The sequence below is a fragment of the Carlito syrichta genome, unplaced genomic scaffold (assembly GCF_000164805.1).
Source record: "Carlito syrichta isolate Samal-C Ts95f unplaced genomic scaffold, Tarsius_syrichta-2.0.1 Scaffold306952, whole genome shotgun sequence".
In the NCBI taxonomy this organism is placed as follows: Eukaryota; Metazoa; Chordata; class Mammalia; order Primates; family Tarsiidae; genus Carlito; species Carlito syrichta.
In genome coordinates, this window is record NW_007251048.1 from 52,858 (window position 1) to 71,194 (window position 18,337).

Sequence of the window (18,337 nt, forward strand, 5' to 3'; positions counted from 1 at the left end):
AAGGGTGATGTGACTTGCCCACGGCTGGCCCCTGAGCGCCTGTGGCGGGGTCCCCGGCCCACGGGCATCCAAAGCCCTCAGCCCTGCCCCAGCCGTCCTCAGCCCGCACCCGGATGGCCCGAGGCTGGCTTCCTAGGCAGGGCTTCCCCCTCTCAGCCCCAGCCAGCCCAGGAAGCAGGAGCCCAGCCCTGCCTCCCACGCCTCACTTTTGTTTCTCCGCCTCATTTCTCTGCAGCAAGGTTTCTGTCAGGAGGGCTTTCCCGGGAAGGCCTGGGAGGCGGCTGCCCTCGGTCAGCGTGGGCCCGGCGGGAGACGTCTCCTCTCTCTGCTCTGCGGGAAAAAGAAGAGAGGACATGCCCACCGTGGAGGGAGTCACACCACTGCCAGGGCAGCCTCCGCCACCCAGTCGGCCATTGACGCCATCGATTCCCAGACTGGGTCGGGCCTTGGAGAGGCGTGGCTATGGCCTCCACCTGCCCACACGCAGGTCGGCTCCTGTCGCCTGCTGGGGACTGGCGCCAGAGGCTTCCTGGCCAGCTCGTGTCTCCGCTTTGTTAAAAATTGTGGCAAAATGGACGTAACATAAACTTCGCCATTTTAAAGTGACATTTAGTCCATCCACAGTACCGTGAAGCCATCACCACTCATTCCAGAACCTCATCATCACCCCAAGGGCACCCCCTGTCCCTCAAGCAACGCCTCATTGCTCAACCCTCAGCCCCGGGCACCACCCATTCCCTTCTGGCTCCAGGGAGTTGCCCGTCATAGACATCTCCTATCAATGGAACCAATGCTGCATGGCCTTGGGGGTCTGGCTTGTTTCACTCAGCCCGGTGTTTGCAGGGTTCACCCACGCTCGTGTCACTCCTTCCTTCCTTTTTATGGCCAACTAACATTCCGCTCTCCAGATAGACCACCCTGTGTTTATCCCTTCCTCTGTTGGTGGTTACTTGGGTCGTGTCCACGTTTGGCTGTTGTAATAGCACTGCTGGGAACGTCTGTGCATGTGTTTTTTTTTCCTATTCTTTCTTTTTTTATTTTTTTTGAGTTGGAGTCTCACTCTGTTGCCCAGACTGGAGTGCGGTGGCACACTCATGGCCACTGCAGCCTCAACCTGCTGGACTCAGACAATCCTTCCGCTTCAGCCTTCCACGGAGCTGGAACTACAAGTGCACGCTATCATGCCAGGCTAATTTTTGATTTATTAGAGATGAGGTCTCGCCAAGTTGCCCAGGTGGGTCTTGAACCTGCGGGCTGAGGCAATCCACTCGCTTTGGCCTCCCAAAGTGCTGGGATTATAGGCTGAGCCACCGAACCCGGCCTCTTTTTTTTTTTTTTTTTTTTAAGAGACGAGGTCCCCTTATGTTGCCCAGGCTGGTCTCAAACTCTTGACCTCAAGTGATCCTCCTGCCTCAGCCTCCCAAAGTGCTGAGATCACAGGTGTGAGCCACCACACCCAGCCCTTCTCCTGATTTCCTAGGAAGGGCATTGGGCTCAGGGAGGTCCACTCCAGAAGATTTATCTGCGGTGGGCACAGCTGTTGATCACTCACGGCGGATCAGATTCCAACTTGTGAACACACCTTTTTCTGACCTGGTCTCCTGCCACCAGATGTGGGGCTTGATCTGGTTTTGTGTGGCTGCGGAGACCAACGCTCACCTCCTTCTTGCCCCACCTCCTTGAGCAGCGTGAGTTTCTTTTTTTTTTTCCTTTTTGAGTCAAGGGCTCACTCTGTTGCCCAGGCTAGAGTGCAGTGGCACGACCACCGCTCACCATAGCCGCCAACTCCTGGGCTCAGGCGATCCTCCCTCCTCAGCCTCCTGTGTAGCTGGGACCACAGGTGCATGTCACCACGCCCCAGCATGAGTTTCTCGAGGACACACAGCGAGGAGCGGATATGCTGAAGCCCTGGTCAGGTCCATCTGTACCTCCCGAGAGCCTGTTTTCAAGGCAACTGTCCCGGTCCACAGTCCACACTCCGGCAGCAGCAATGGAAGCCCTGTGGCCCCACATACCCACCGACCTGTGGCATTGCCAGTCTTGTCCACTGATGGCCGTGGTCAGGCAAAGACTGCCCTGCTGTGTTGCTCCTCTCAGGGTCTGCGTCTCCCTGTTTCCCAGTGGAGTGTCTGTTCATGCCTTTTGCCCATTTCATGGTTGAGCCAGGGGCTTCTCTGACAGCTGGGGTGGGGGAGGACCTCACCCTCCCTGTGTTTGCATCAAGACCCTGGTCTGGACTGTCTTTCCAAAGGAGGCTTTGAGGTCCCACCCTCCAGCCCCTGCTCTGGGCTTCACGCCAGCTGCCCTGGGTGTCCTGGGGTCCTGGGTGCTGTGGTGAGAAGCTCCGGTGGCCCAGACTGGCTCTCCTGTCTTGAGCTGCAGGAACTAAGCTCTGACCTCTGCCACTGGCTCCCTCGAGTCTAGTTCTTATTTATTTACTTATTTTAAATTTTGTGTAGAGACAGGGTCTCGCTGGTCTTCCTCCCAAAGTGCTGGGATTATAGGTGGGAGCCTCCATGTCTGGTCGAGTCTAGTTCTGAATTAGTCCCAAGCTTAAAGGTCAAAGACACATTATACATCCCCCCCCTGCCCCCAAGACCCCAGCACTGAGATTCCAGGTCTCCAAGCGTCCCCAGGTGTAAGCTCTGTGTCTAGATATCCAGAGACTAAAAGGTAAGCAGGACGTTGTGTAGACTCTGTCATGAGCTCAGGTATCCTTAAGGCTCCTTTCCCACACCTGTGGCCGCCAGGTACTGTGTGTTCTATACATACATCCCAGGATGCTCTGCTCCCAGCTGCATGGCCGGACTACATTTCCTAGGCTCCTTTGCAGCTGGGTGTGGCCCCATACTTGCATGTTGCCCAATGGGATGCTGATGGAGGTGACGGATGCCATTCCAGGATTGTACCCCACAAACCTCCATGTGGTTGCCACGTGCTTCCTCTGCCCGTTGGCTGGCTGTCCACATGTGACGCTGGGTGTGGCGTGCTGGAGATGGCAGGACCCAGCCGCCTGGGTCGCTGAGTGACAGCATGGAGTGCCCTCTGCCACCTCCCTACCCTGCAGTAGATTCAGTCCCTGAGATGTGGGTTCCTTTCTGTCAGCAGTGGTGTTACTTCACCTACCCCCACCTAAAACGGAGCAGCCCAGTCCCCTGTCCCACCCACCCCCGGGGTGGCCAAATCTGGCTGCTGAAGCCCGTAGCCTGGCTGCTTACTGCTGACACCCTGGGAAGGCCTTATCAGTACCTTTGGGGCTGAGGAGCTCGGGGCTCTTCTTCCACGAAGCGTGGAGGTCTCGCCGGGGCTGCCCACCGGGGTCGAGGCTGGGGGGCTGCAGTCTGTCGTCTAGGCCGCGCGCCGCCTCAAACACAGGCACGGGATCTGCAGAGAGAGGAGACGGGCAGTGAGGGCCCTGTGGGGGGGCGACGCCCAGGCCGCGACCGTGGTGGGTCCGCCAAGAGTCACCCGGTGGCTCACAGGCACGATGTGGGCCTTCTGTGTTACGAAGAGGGCCGTCTCCTCCTGGCACCTGCTCAGGGGAGAGTGCCGTCTTGTGGGTGCAGGTGTCCTGCTCAGCTGGGATGAACACAGACAAGAGTCAGTGTCATGGCCTGGTGCGGTGGCTCACACTTGCAATCCCAGCACTTTTGGAGGCTGAGGAGGGAGGGTTGCTTGAGCCCAGGAATTTGAGACCAGCCTGGGCAATACAGCAAGACCTCGTCTCTACAAAAAAAAAAACAAAAACAAAAAACAGCTGGGTGCAGTGGCTCAAGCCTACAATCCCAGCACTTTGGGAGGCTGAGGTGAGAGGATTACCTAAGCCCACGGGTTCAAGACCAGCTTGGGCAACTTCACAAGACCTCATCTCTACAAGAAATCAAAAAATTAGCCGGGTGTGGTCACGTGCCTGTAGTTCCAGCTACTTGGAAGACTGAGGTGGAAGGATTGCTTGAACCCAGCAGGTCAATGCTGAGGTGGCCATGAGCATGCCACTGACCTGTGGTGGCTGTGAACATACCATCTCGCTGCATCCCCTGGGTGATGGAGTGAGACTCCAACTAAAAAAACCCCAAAATTAAGTGTGTGTGATGGTGTGTGCCTGTAGTCCACACACACACACACACACAAAATTAGCTCGGCATGGTGGTGCACACCCGCAGTCCCACTCAGGAGGCTGAGGCGGAAGGATCACCTGGCCCCAGTAGGTTGAGGCTATGGTAGCTGTGATGGTGCTACTGCACTCCAGTCTGGGCAACAGAGTGAGATCTGACCCCCGCCCCCCCCAAAAAAAGACTCAGCATCCCAGTTGTTCATTTCTTTTCTTTTTTTTTTTGAGTTGGAGTCTCACTCTGTCACCCAGACTGGAGTGCAGTGGCCGCTCCCGGCCACCACAGCCTCGACCTGCTGGGCTCCGGTGATCCTTCCGCCTCCGCCTTCCAAGTAACTGGAACTACAGGCGCGCGCTACCACGCCTGGCTAATTTTTGATTTATGGTAGAGAGGAGGTCTCGCCAAGTTGCCCAGGCAGCTCTCCAACCCGCGGGCTCAGGCAATCCGCTCTCCTCAGCCTCCCAAAGGCGCGGGATTACAGGCTGAGCCACCCCATCTATGGCAGCCGCGAGTGTGCACCCTGCAGACCTCAGCCCCAGCGAGTCACTGCGCAGGGTCGCTGCCCTGCTCTGGACCTGTCCCACGGAGACGACCTTCCCACGGCTTCCCCAGACCGTGCCAGTGTGCAGGGAGGAGACCAAGGCAGGACTACTCTGAGGCCGCTTCAGCTCAAGGGTCCCCCCCGGCCATGGCCGGCACGTCCACAGGCTGCGTGGTGGTCTAGATGTGTCAGCTGCCACCCTCGCTCGGGCTCTTCCAGCCTCCCCGCCTCCCCCCTCTCGTCTCCCCAGTGACATTCTTGCGCCCATAATCCCTGGCGGGGCTTCTCGGGGGACCCTGGTGATCACAATCGCCGCCATCATACCCCTCGTGGCATGCACTGTTGACTAAACAGTGGCTTTTCCAGGGGCAAAATGCAGGTCAGATGTCCGCCAACGTCCCAGCTGCTGCAGGTGAGGTCTGTCAGGTACTTCTGCCTGGCCTCCTCCCGCTCTGCGCCTGCGAGCACGGCCTCCAGCTGCCCTGCAGTGTCCAGGCCCTTTCCCCCCAACTCCCCGCCTGGGGCAGGACCGGCAACGCCTGGGTCCCTCCAGGGGTGGCGTGGCACCTTCCAGGCCAAGGAGCCTACCCGTAGGAGAGGGCCCGTGACCCTCACAGCAGCGCCTGGAGGCCGGCGTGGAGGGGATACTGAGGCTTAGAGAAGCCTGTGACCTGCTGGAGGCTGGAGGCCAGACTCGCATCGGGGTCTCGAGCTTGACGCCTTCACACCTTCTGTTCCGTGTGTGCATGTCAAGGCCCCAGCAGCCGCACGTGGCATCCCGGGGTCTAGGAAGCTCAAGGAGACCGAGGGTTTGGGCTCTGGCCCGGTTCTTTCTAATGCCCTGATGCCAGATCTCCCCGGTCTGGCCCACACTTGAGATTGCTGCGTGGCCTTGGTGAGCATCTCTACCTTTCTGTGCTTCACTGCGTGACCTTGAGGGACTGTTGAGAACCCACGTAAAGTTCTCCATAGGGCGCCTGATGTTTGGTCAGCTTGGAACAACCAGAAGCCCCCATTGTTCTTTTCTGCGTCCCATCACACTATCTTTCTCCTCAGTCCCATTAGGCAGGGCAAAGGAGCCTCCGCCCGAGACACCCTTCCCCTTCTCTGTTCTGCTAGTTAATGCTTACTCATTTTTCTTGTTGCTGCTCAGAGGCCACTGTTTCCAGGAAGCCCTCCTTGACTAATCTGTTCCCTGAAATGAGCCGCCTCACCCCACCCACTGGAAGTTTACGCACATGTGCCTGCAGGCCCGCCTAATGCGCCCACTGACTACAAACCCCACCACAAGGAAGGCCAGGGCTGCACCTGTCCCCAGCTCCCTGCACTGGGCCCCTCGTACCTACCAGGAAGCCTGACCCATGGTCCGACCCGATAGGTACTTGTTGATGGAAGAAACGGGGCAGTGTCTGTGCATGGGGACTTCAGGTCTGGCTGGCACAAGGCAGCCTCTCCACTTCATTCTCCCGTGCCTGTCTGTTTCGGCGGCGGCGGGCGGCTGGACAACGGGCGTCCGTGTCGAGGTGGGCAGGTGCGGGCGCAAGCCCTGGCTGCCAGCAGCCCACGCCCCGTCATTAGGCAGGGCCCGCTCAGCAGGGTAAGCCATTATGTCTCTCCGGGCTGATGTAATTATACATTGACATAATTAACCCAGCGAGCGCATTAGGCAGGCTGGCTAAAAATTCGTCTATAATTATTTGTTGTGTGCATGCTAATGAGTCCATCTGCACTGCCTTTGTACAACACGAACAAATTAATTTACAAGTCTGGATTTTTTAATAAGTTCAAGGAAACGCTTCCCACTGTGTCCCGGTTTTTGAGAAAGGAGGGAAAAGGTGATACGTGCTTGCGGGGTTGGGGAGGTCAGATACACACAGAAGGGGCCTCGCCAAGGGGCCGCAGAGGGCGCGCCCTGGTTCTAAGGGGAGGGACGGCTGGCTGTGAGCCCGTCGGAGCTGAACGCCGTGGGAGGCTGGCTGTCGCTCACCCACTCTCAGGGAGTGGGTCTCCTTCTGCTCCGGGGCCCCGGAGGTCACTCCTTGCTGCCTTAGGTGCTCTGTCCCAGGGGAGCTGGCGCCTGCAGAGAGGCTGGGGGACAGGGGGTGGACGGATCTGTGATCCAGGCCCCATGGGTTTCAAGACTCTGTGTTTTCTTTTTGGGGGGGCACATATTTTTTAAATTTAGAGATGAGGTCTTGCTATGGTGCGCAGGCTGGTCTCAAACTCCTGGCTTTCAGTGGTCCTCCCACTTCAGCTTTCCAAAGTGCTGGGATTACAGGCCTGTGCCACCACACCCGGACACGCCTCTGTCTTTTTGCGAGTGCTGGTGCAGTGAACACAGTTGTTACACTCCCAGTCCACAATCCAGTTCTAGGAGTCCCAGATCTCATGAGGTCTTGAGCCTCAGTGTTGCCATTTATTTTTCTATTTGAGTTGAGCTCTCACTCTGCTGTCCAGGCTGGAGTGTGGTGGCATGATCACGGCTCACTGCAGCCTCGAGTTCCTGGGCTCAAGTGATCCTCCTGCCTCAGCCTCCCGAGTAGCTGGGACTACCGGTGTGAGCCACTACGCCCAGCTAATTTTTATATTTTCCATAGAGATGGGGGTCTCGTTATGTTGCTCAGGCTGGTCTTGAACTTCTAGGCTCAGTCAATCCTCTCAGCTTGGCCTCCCAAAGCACTGGGATGAAATTGTTATTATTATTATTTTGAGTTGGAGTCTCACTCTGTTGCCCAGGCTGGAGTGCAGTGGGACACTCACGGCCACCCCAGCATCGACCTGCTGGGTACTGGCGATCCTTCCACCTCAGCCTTCCAAGTAGCCAGAGCTACAGGCATGCGCCACCACGCCCAGTTAATTTTTGATCTACTGTAGAGACGAGGTATCGCCAAGTTGCTCGGGCTGGTCTTGAACCCCTGGACTCAGGCAATCCTCTCGCCTTTGCCTCCCAAAGTGTTGGGATGACAGGCGTGAGCCACTGCGCCCGGCTTTCCCAGGAATTATTATTGGGGATATTTAAAAAGTTATCAAGAGGAGCATGATTTAAGGGTCGAGTGTCAGCTCCTCCCCCTGCCAGCCATGTTGGTGACCCTCTTGGAGCCTCTGGGTCCCCCTCTGTAAAATGGGGCTGCATGTGTAGGGTGGTTTTGAGGATGAGAAGGTGCCCTGAGAACTGATAGTGCCAGGCATGGAGGGGGGCTGGCACGCCTTGGCATGCCTGGCTCGGGTGTTCTGGGAGTCAATGGTCCACACAGTGACGTTCGGTGGAGTCTCGGGACGGCGTGTGGCTTCACGAGTTTGCATCAGTCCCCGGAGACCCCAGATCCAACACTCCTGCTTTGAACCAACTCCGCTCTGGAGCCCAAGATTCCAGCTTAGCAAGTCACCCAGGGAGAGACCTACTCGATGAATGTGTTCAACACCGCCCCCCCCAGCCTCCTGCGCAGTGCGGTTGGGGCTGTCCCTCACGTCTGCCGGAGAGGCGGGGACAGCGCCGAGGTGGGCCCTCGGGCCTCGTGCCCGCACACCGCGCTGCCTCCTGGCTTCCCAGCTTGAGGGGCAAGCTGGCAGGGGTGGGGTGTCCAGATGCCACAACCAAAGTCAGGCTGGCCACGGTACCCTACCAACCAAAGCATGGCACACGGACTGCAGTTCACCCAGTCTTCACCACCACAACACAAGTGGGCACTGCTGTCTCCCAATTTCACAGATGGGGAAACTGAGGCACGGGTGCAGTCACTTCACCAGGGGAGGAGTGGAGGTAGGCTGGAATCCAGGCAGGACGCCCCCATCCCCAGCAGGATCGCTGTCCTGAGCGTGGGTGACCCTCTTAAGCAGGGGGCACTTCAGAGTCCCCCGGGGAATCTGCCAGACGTTTCAGGGACCCCGTCCTGAAGATTCTCATGTGGATGGTCTGTGTGGCAGTGCCAGTCTCTTGGGGAGCAGATGGGCGTCCTTCAAGGCTCACCTTCTCCACTTCGGGCTGGGGTGGAGGTGCCATGCTGACTCCCCTTAGATTCCAAGGGAGCTGTCCATCAAGATGCCCCAGCTTCCCCGGGTCACCTGACCCAGGCTGGCCAAGCAGACACTCTGCCCGGGAATCTGAAGCCCTCGTCCCGCTGCTCTGGCTCTGTCTGACTCAGGTGGCCCCACCGTCTCCTCCAGCTCAGCCTTCTCGTAAATTCCTCTCCTGCTGAATAGCGTCGCGAGAGCTGGCTTCTGCTGCGTGACGCCGACGCACCCTGATGGACACAGGTGCTGAAGGATTCTGACCGAAGAAGCCCCAAGAAATCACCGTCCAACAGGCTCATTTCCAGGCTGGGTAAAAATTGGCCAAGTCGTGAAGGGATTGCTGAGCAAATGCCCAGAGGAGCAGGTGGGGTCTCACACACACCCGGGGCTTGCCTGGACCCTGCCACAGGCATGAGGCTTGGTCAGGTCCAACTCCTGACAGCCTGCCCCGAAGCACAGACCCCCAAGCAGGAGCCTCGAGGAAGGAGGAGGAGGAAGGAGGCCCCAAAGGTCTGCCTGGTTCGCTGGCACACAGTAGATGCTTAATAAATGTCTGCTCAATAACCAAGTCAGTGAGAGGGTGGTGCATAGGACCAGAGGCCCTTCTGAGTTCAGAAGGGGCAGGCTTGGCTTGAGCACAGGCTTGATTCGAGTTAGCGTGAGAGGAGGGCGCGAGTTCAGAGTGTGGCTCTCAGAGCAGAGCCATCTGGGTTCAAATCCCACCTCTGCCACTTACTCAGTGTAGGGTCTCAAGTCAAGCGTGTCAGCCCTCTAAGCCTCAGTCTTCCCTTCTGTAAAACGGAGACACTAACGCTCATAGCAAGGTTACTGTGAAGATCTGATGATGTCCATTTTGGAAAGCAGTCACTGTAGCACCTGGCACACATAAGTGCGCAGTAAAGGACAGCGGGATCATTCTCGGGGGCCCCAGGGGACCAGCTGTCTCGTCCCAGCTCCGCCCTGGCGCTGCCTGGCTGTGTCTCTTGGGCCAGGTTGCTCTGAGACCTGCTTTCTTCTTTTCTGCCTTCTTCCTCCTCCCTCCTCCTTCTTTTATAGAGATGAGGCCTCGCTATGCTATTACACCCATGCTGGTCTCCACTTCCTGGGCTCAGGCAATCCTCCCACCTCAGCCTCCTGCGTAGCTGGGACCACAGGTGCATGCCACCATGCCCAGCTCATTTTTTGGACTTTTTTGTAGAGACAAGTTCTCGCTATGTTGCCTAGGCTAAACTCGAACTCTTGGGCTCAGGCAATCCTCCCACCTTGGCCTCCCAAAGTGCTGGGATTACAGGCATGAGCCACCGCTCCTGGTCTCTGATTTCTTACAATGAGACCAGAAGCACGAGACGGAGGGCTGCCCTTAGTCCTGCTGCCAGCTTGCTGTGTGAGCCTGGACACTGCCTTGGCCACTCTGGGCTCCCTCGTTCACACCCCCATACAAGCACATCTAGGCATACGTTCAACAGGGTGTCATCAGACAGAGGCAGCATCCCGCTGAAGTGAGCGCTTTTGGCCCCTGGCTGATCCCTGAGGTCTGGGACGTCCAGGGAGGGTGACCATTAAACACCTTCGCTACTGAACTTGCTACAAGAGGGGCAAACACCGTGAGTCCCCCAAATGCCCACCCTTGGAGAAAGGGAAAAGGGGCCAGGCTGGAAGGCTGGAGGTCAAATCCAGGCCGTAATGCCGTCAGGGAAAGTCACTCAGGGTCCCCAAGCCTCAGTTTCCCCGATGTCAAAATGGAGATAACAGGAGCTCCTGCACGGGCTTGTGCAGGGGTCATGAGGGTGCCGCTCTTGTGGATGACCTGTGGCGACATGGAACGGCCCTCAGCGATCCCCATGGGAGGACCTCCACAAGGCGCTAGTGACAGCCGCAGGCGCTGCGCCTTCCCAGCGGATGGCCCAGCACAGGGGGTTGTCCTGCCAAAAGGGCCGGTACGGAGGCAGTGAGGTCGAGTGAAGCCATACGGTGGTCCCTCATGGACAGGACGGGTCCTTACGTAAGAAGAGGAGGAAACACCAGCAGTCTCTCTCTCCCCGCACGGACTGGCGAGGCCGTGTGAGGACACCGCAGGAAGGCGGCCACCTGCAAGCCAGGATGCCAGGCCTCACCGGAAGCCACCCCTGCAGGCACGCTGACCTTGGACTTGCAGCCTCCCGAACCGTGGGAAGACGGGTCTCTTGCTTGCGCCTCTGGGTCTGCTGTGGTGTTTTTTTAAAGGGCAGCCCGAGCTGACTGGGACGCCTCGCTCTGTGCGAAGGGTGGTGGCCTCTGAGGATGTGGCCCCAGGTCCCAGGGGCTGCAGTGGGGGTGCGGGGGGGCATGGGTGGGCAGGTGAGTCCCGGAGCCCCTCCACTGATGCCGCGGACGGGGCGGGGTTTATCCTGTGGGTGTGGGAACGGCACGTTCTAATGTGTCGCTTTCAAAGGCTCGTCTGGGCTGCTGTGTGGGAAGTGGCCTGTAGGGGGCGCCAGACAGGAGGCGGCCGCGGCGGTCCAGGCTGCCTCCGGATTGGTGGCAGAAGTGGGAGCAGCGCCGAGATCGTTAGACGGGAAGCCGCGGCTGGCGCCTGGAGCCCTGGGCTGGATGGGGCTCCCGGGATCCTTGCACCCCCAGAAGTGCAGTGTGTGACCGTCTGTGGAAACGGGGTCTTCACAAGTCAGACTGAGGTCACACTGGCGTGGGCTGGGCCCACATGGGTTGCTTTGAGCCCTGCCATCGGGGGTGACTTGGGATGGCCGCCTGAGGACACACCGACCCTGCATTCTGGGTGCTGAAGATCTGGACCCCAGGCGTCAGCAGGGCCGAGCCCTCTCGCAGGCTCAGGGAGGCCCAGGGGAGGCCCGGGCCTCTCCCCTGGCACCTCTGGCTAGCAGTGGCATCACCCCGATCTCCGCCTCCGCGGAGGCGTGGTCACACGCCTTCTCCTCACTGTCTCGCTCCTCTTCTCACAAAGATATCGTCATGCCGGGGGATGGGCCGCCCTCGCGACCTCACCTTCCCTGCAGAGGCCTCGTTTCCAAAGGAGGCCACACCGACAGGTATCGGAGGTCAGGACCTCAACACATCTCTCGGGGGAGACACAGTTCAACCCTAACACGGGGCCACGGGTGGATACGAACTGTGAGACAGGCAGGACGGAGGAGCTGCTGAGACTGCGTGGCCCAGGGAGGAAGTTCTCCCTCAAGTCTAGCCGGCTTCCCTCCTGCTGTACATCTCCTCTGCTGTCTGGGGAGACAAGCCCGTTCCAGAGAGGAGCAGGCAGCTCTCAGGCTCCGGTATATCACAGTCATTCTCTCCAGCTCCCAGGGACCCAGGCTGGGGGCAGAGCTGGCTGTCCTGAAAAGCACCTGGCAACGATGACCCCTGACTTCCTGGGCGCTTCTCTTTATCTGCCTCCCCTCTGCCCCCAGCGCACAGTGCTGAGGTCCCAGGTCTTGTGTAGCGCAGGGAACTCGGCTCTTCCCACGTCCCTATCTGGGAGAAACCCATGAGGCCCTGACCCTCCACCCTGAACTGCCTGGCTAGGAGAAAAACCTTCCTGGCGTCCAGACTCCTGGAGAGTTCGGCCAGATTCTGTGGAGGCTGGGCTGGGCGGCCCGAGGCCAGGGGCCTCCTGACTACTCCGTCCAGTGGTATCGTCTGACGCATCGGCAGCTAAATGTCACTGGCTGCTCTTACGGACACAAACGGAACGAGAGAGAAACGACAACAAATCTTTAAAATGCTTGGAGGGGGTTTGTCAGAGAGCCTGATGGCCACCGAGGACAGGAGCATCTTTGCGTCCCTCCCTTCTCCTCTGGGGCCCAGCTTGGGCCCGTCGCATAGTAGGTACTCAAGAAATGTGGGTAGTTTGAAAAGCGTGATAGATGATGAAATTGTTAGGGGCCACAGAGTCTCAGGATTTTCCGTGGGGTGTCTCTGTGGCAGGAAAAACAGTGGCCCCCCAAAGATGTCACGCTGAGGCTGGGCACGGTGGCTCATGCCTGTAATCCCAGAGCTTTGATAGGCTGAGGCAGGAGGATAGCTTGAGGCTAGGAGTTCGAAACCAGCCTAGGCTACAAAGCGAGATCCCATCTCAACAAACATTTAAAATAAAAGGTAAAACACTTAGCCAGTGCAATGGCATGCACCTGTGGTCCCAGGTACTTGGGAGGCTGAGGTGGGAGGGTTATTGGAGTTGCAGGCTGCAGTGACCCACAATGGCGCCATGACACTCTAGCCTGGGCGACCGAGGGAAGCCCTGTCTCTAAAAGTTAAAAAAGCCATCACACGGACAGAGAGCGAAGGTTGTGGTGTAAGGGGATTACTGCCAGAGATGAAGTCGCCACGCTGCTGGCTCTGACCGTGGAGGAAGGGGCCACGAGCCCCGGGACGTGGGCAGCTGCAGAAGCTGGGAAGGCAGGGATGTGCCCTCACCCAGAACCCGGTCTCTGCTTTGACTTCAGCATGGCAGGGCCCTGCGGGCTGGGCTGGGAGCTGCGGCCGAGGGCGACGGCGGGGTTCAGGGTGGGCCCTGGCCCCCCAAATGTGAGTCTTTCGTCTTCATCCCCCAAACTCCAGCAATTCTCCAGGCCAGGGCACCCACACCCGAGGCTGGGGCGAGGGATATGAGACCCCCACCTGGTGTCTGGAGCCAAGAGCTCAGAGGAACTCAAATCTCTTGACCCCACGTCCAACTTGTGCCGGGCACTCGGAAGATCTTAACATCTCATTTTATGATTGAAACAATCATGTGCGATACCCCATCACCCTCATTTCCCAGATGAGAAAACTGGGGCCCATTGAAGGGAAGCCACTTGCTCAAGGTTACCAAGCAAGAAAGAGAGGGAGCTGGATTTGAACCTGGGCCTCTCCAGCAAGCCAATGTGATCCAAACACCAGAGGCGAATGTGCCCCCTTCATGATCTCTGCTACATACACATGCCCCGAAAGACAACCAACTTGACAACTACTCTTCTGTGACTCAATTAAAAAAATATATGTTTTATAATATTTTTATAGAAATTGAGACAGGGTTTTGCTGTGTTGCCCAGGCAGGTCTCAAACTTCTGGCCTTAAGTGACCCTCCCACTGTGGCCTCCCAAAGTGCTGAGATGACAGGTATGAGCCACTATGCCTGGTCTAAAATAATGTGTGTGTGTGTGTGTGTGTGTGTGTGTGTGTAAAGTCAGAGTCTCACTCTGTCACCCAGGCTGGAGGGCAGTGGCTGCTCCCGGCCACCACAGCCTCGACCTGCTGGGCTCCGGCGATCCTTCCGCCTCAGCCTTCCAAGTAGCTGGAACTACAGGCGCGCGCTACCATGCCCAACTAATTTTTTTATTTACTGTAGAGATGAGGTCTCACCAAGTTGCCCAGGCAGGCTGGTCTCGAACTCCTGAGCTCAGGCAGTCTTCTCGCCTCCACCTCCCAAAGTGCTAGGATTACAGGTGTGAGCCACCATGCTCGGCTAAAATAATGTATGATAAAGGAACATTTTGCTTCACTACTGTAGATGGAAAGCAGGCATCTTGTATCATGAATAGAAGGTGCTTCCGCCATAAAAATAAACACAAGGAAAATAACAAGAAACAAGCCTAATGCTTGGAATTCTGGTGAGGCCCGATGCCTGCCCAAGACCCTGAGCCCCGGGGCTCAAAGGGCAGACTTGCGGGTGTCAGGTGGGTGTTGCAGGTACTTTGGCACTGACCAAGGCCACCCAGAAAGAAGTGGAAGGGCGACGTCCGAGATGTGCTCAGTTTTGGGCCTGGGTACACTGCAGCTGTCCCCAGTGTCAGGCAACCCAGCTGGGTCAGGCAACTCCACCACAGCCCCGACCTCGGCACCCACCCTGCCCCCTCAGCATCTGGCAAGCCTCAACCCTGGCATCAGGAGAAAGGACGGCATCCGAGCAACTTCCTGCCCGGCTGGCCCCGGCTGGGCTTGGCACCACCCTGGAACCTTTCGGGACCAGCACTGCCCAGGTCATGAGCGAGACTTCACCCTCCGCACTCTGCAGGACACGGACGGGCTGGACAGGAAGCAGGCAGTGGCAGCGAGGACCAGACGACCTTGGAGCCGGGACTTTGGCCGGGTCCGAAAAGTCGGATGAGCTGACTGTGGCCAATGCAAGAGACCAGCTATGAGGCTATGAGGTGGCGGGTCCCAGGGGTGAGGGGGACGGGACGTCACCAGGAGGTGGAGTCGCCTTTGTCTCACCAATGGACCTGTCCTTTGGCATAAACTGCTTGACAAGATGACTAATTCCTTTTGGTGACACTCGGTCTGAACCCCTAGAGCAGGGCTCCCCAGCCCCTGGGCTTCATCTGCACTCACAGCTGCTCCCCATCGCCCGCATTACTGCCTGAGCTCTGTCTGCTGTCAGATCAGCGGCAGTATTAGACGCTCATCGGCGTGCGAGCCCATTGTGAACTGCACATGTGTGGCGTCCAGGCTGTACACTCCTTGTGAGACCCCGTTGCCTGATAGTGGAGGTGGCGCCCAGGCAGTGATGCTGCAGTGGGGAGCGGCTGCAAATGCTGGTGAACATCAGCAGCGAGGTAGACTGCGCGTCCCTCCTTCCTTTTCCTTCCCCCACCCATGGGAAACCAGTCTTCCAGGAAACGGTCTCCGATGCCGAAAGGCTGGGGACCTCCGCCCTGGAGCCCATGGCCACGGGACCGTTACATCCGAAGCCACCTGGGCCCCAAGCCACCAGTGAGGGGGTGCAGCAGCACCTGTGCCCTCGCCCACTGCTAGCCAGCACTGTTGGGTTTCTTTTTTCTTTCTTTGTTTTTTTGAGTTGGAGTCTCACTCTGTCGCCCAGACTAGAGTACAGTGGCCACTTCCGGCCACCACAGCCTCGACCTGCTGGGCTCCGGTGATCCTTCTGCCTCAGCCTTCCAAGTAGCTGGAAATACAGACGTGTGCTACCACACCCGGCTTATTTTTTGATTTACTGTAGAGATGAGGTCTCGCCAAGTTGCCCAGGCGGGTCTCGAACCCGTGGGCTGAGGCAATCTACTCACCTCAGCCTCGCAAAGCGCGGGATTACAGGCTGAGCCACTGAGCCTGGCTTAATTTTTGATTTATTGTAGAGACGAGGCCTCGCCAAGTTGCCCGGGCGGGTCTCGAACCCGCGGGCTTGGGCAATCCACTCACCTCGGCCTCCCAAAGCGCTGGGATTACAGGCTGAGTCACCGAGCCCGGCCCAGGTTTCTTTTTTCTAATCGTGGGAGGGAGCTGGGGCCCCGGGTTTCAGTTCCATCCTCCCACCGTGTCCATCTGAAAGCAAGCGGCACTCAGAGCTTTTTTAGGAAAGTGGGAGCCGGAAAGGCTGTCCGAGAGGCTGTTTAGAAACACATTTATGCAGAAGTATGCGTGCGCCCCTCCAAAATATCCCCAAGACAGAAGCCCGCTCCCATCTGGGCGGCTCCGGGGCGCGGGAGACCCGCTCCGAGGCTTTGGTCCCGGCTTTCCGAACAGATGGGGCGTGGGGTCCTCAGACACGGCCGCCGGCCACGTGTCCACCTCCTCCCCTCCCCCATGCCAGGGCCCGTTATTGGGGGGGAACCAGGCGGGGGGCGGGCATCACCGGCTGGAGCAGGAACGGAGCGGCCGGGGATGAGGCCGCTCCTTCTTTGGGTGTTGCTGGTGTAACAATAACACCAACAATAGCCACCACAGGGCCGGGCCAGCAGCCTCACTGGTGAGCCCTGACCATGTGACTGTCCACCTTCCCCTTTATTCTCCTCCCGGTGGGCCTGGGAGGTCCGTCCGCTTTTCCAAAGGAGGAAACAGAGGCCCAGAGAGGTCGTGCCAGCTCCCCGAGGCCGCCCAGCCAGGGAGGGGTGGAGCCGGGGCTCCAAGCCAGCTCTGTGAGAACAAAAGAAAGCCGCCACACGCTGACAACACTGACGGTCCCGCAGAGCAGGGACACAGGGTCTCTGTTGCCCAGCAGAGTGCCTGGCACACAGCAGGCGCTCAATATTTGCTGGCTGAACTGCGCGGGGCCGTGGCTCTGTGCAGGCACTATGCTTAGTGGTCCCTGTTGCTGCCTGAACCATCCCGGGACCCCTGTAATTAGGGGAAATCGTTTCACACATGGGGAAACTGAGACTTGAAGTCAAGTGTGACGTGGGGAGCAAAACGGCAGAATGGGATTGGCCCGGCTGGGCGGGAGGGTCTTTCTCTCTCCTCCTCCCTCCATCCTCTGCATGAGGAGGTCTGGGACCGTCTCACCTGAACAAAAACCCCTGCCCCCAAGTCCCGGGCTGGGGCCCTGGGCCGGCTGTGAAAGGGTCCCTTGTCCTTCCTGGGGCAACATGTCTACATTTCAGCAAAGGCCTCGCCTCCCGGCCTGGACCCTCTCAATCTACTGGCAGCAAAGACGCTTGAACTGATTTTCACTATTTTTTTTTTCTTTTGAGTTGGAGTCTCACTCTGTTGCCCAGGCTGGAGGGCAGGGGCACGCTCCCAGTCACTGCAGCCTCAACTTGCTGGGCTCAGGGGATCCTTCCGCCTCAGCCTTCCAAGTAGCTGAAACTACAGGCACGTGCCACCACGCCCGGCTAATCTTTTATTTATTGTGGAGATGAGGTGCTGCCAAGTTGCCCAGGCTGGTCTCGAACCCACGGGCTCAGGCAATCCGCTCACCTCAGCCTCCGAAAGTCCTGGAATTATAGGCATGAGCCACTGTGCCTGGCTGATTTTCACTATTTTTAGAGCTCACACCTCCAAGCTGCATCTAAGCTCCTTGGATTTTAAAATTAATCCCGCAACTGGGGTCGTGGGTAGGAGCCGGGGTCCGGATTCAGGCTCCAACTCTTCTCTGCTGTGCGACCTCAGGCAAGTGGCTTGACCTCTCTGAGACTGCAGCTTCTCAGTGGCTCAGGGGGACAGGATGATGGAACCCGCCTCCTCGGGTATGTGTGCGATCAGTGAACCCGTGTCTGTGAGGGGCTGAACACACTGCCTGACACACAGAAAATACCCAGAAATGACCTCTGTGTGGTGGTGCCTCACCCTTTTAAACCAGACCTACAGCCGCCCTCGCTGAGGCACTGCCACCGGCCGCCCCTCCTTGGAGCCCGGCTTCCGCTGGGCCCTGGTCATCTGTCTTCGGGTCACGTTGTTCCTGCCGGACTCGTGGTTCCTTAAGGGCCCGCCCGGACTCGAGCTTGAATTTCCCCAGGGCCCGGCACACAGTAGGTGCGCAGAAAAGAGCTGATGAAACGCCACGGCCCACGTGAGCCACTGGAGGGAGCCTCGCCAAGCGGCCCTGGGGCGAGGGCACCCCTGGCAGCGGGAGATGGCGACACAGGGGCTTCTGACGCGGACTGCGGGCCTGGGGGCCCAGGCGGCGCGGGGCGCTTCCTGCTTACGGGTTGGACACTGTTTCCCACGGGAGGCCTGGAGGGAAGGGCGGGTGCAGGCGGGCTCCGGGCTTCACCGCAAAGCCTGGCTCTTCTGGACCCGCGCCGGCGGCTCGTCCACTAGGTGGCGCTGGGACAAGTCGTTTGGGACAAAACAAAGCTGACCCTCCCTCCTGCCTTCCATCAGCGCGTATTTCAGCGGCTTCAGAGACTTGATGTTTAAGAATTAAGATCGCAGCCGGGCTCGGTGGCTCAGCCTGTCATCCCGCGCCTTTGGGAGGCTGAGGTGGGTGGATTGCCCGAGCCCGCGGGTTCGA

The 18,337-nt window shown here is 58.5% G+C and overlaps 1 protein-coding gene across 1 annotated transcript in view; it reads right to left on the reverse strand.

Moving 5' to 3' along the window:
* The window catches only part of CUX2 (cut like homeobox 2), a 119,622-nt gene that overhangs the window by 36,656 nt on the left and 64,629 nt on the right, over positions 1–18,337 (reverse strand). Inside the window, exons 5-6 of the mRNA XM_021715288.1 lie at positions 3,250–3,384; positions 207–330 (exon numbers count right to left, since the gene is read on the reverse strand). Coding sequence (XP_021570963.1) covers positions 207–330; positions 3,250–3,384 — 259 coding nt within the window. The remainder of the gene's footprint in view (positions 1–206; positions 331–3,249; positions 3,385–18,337) is intronic.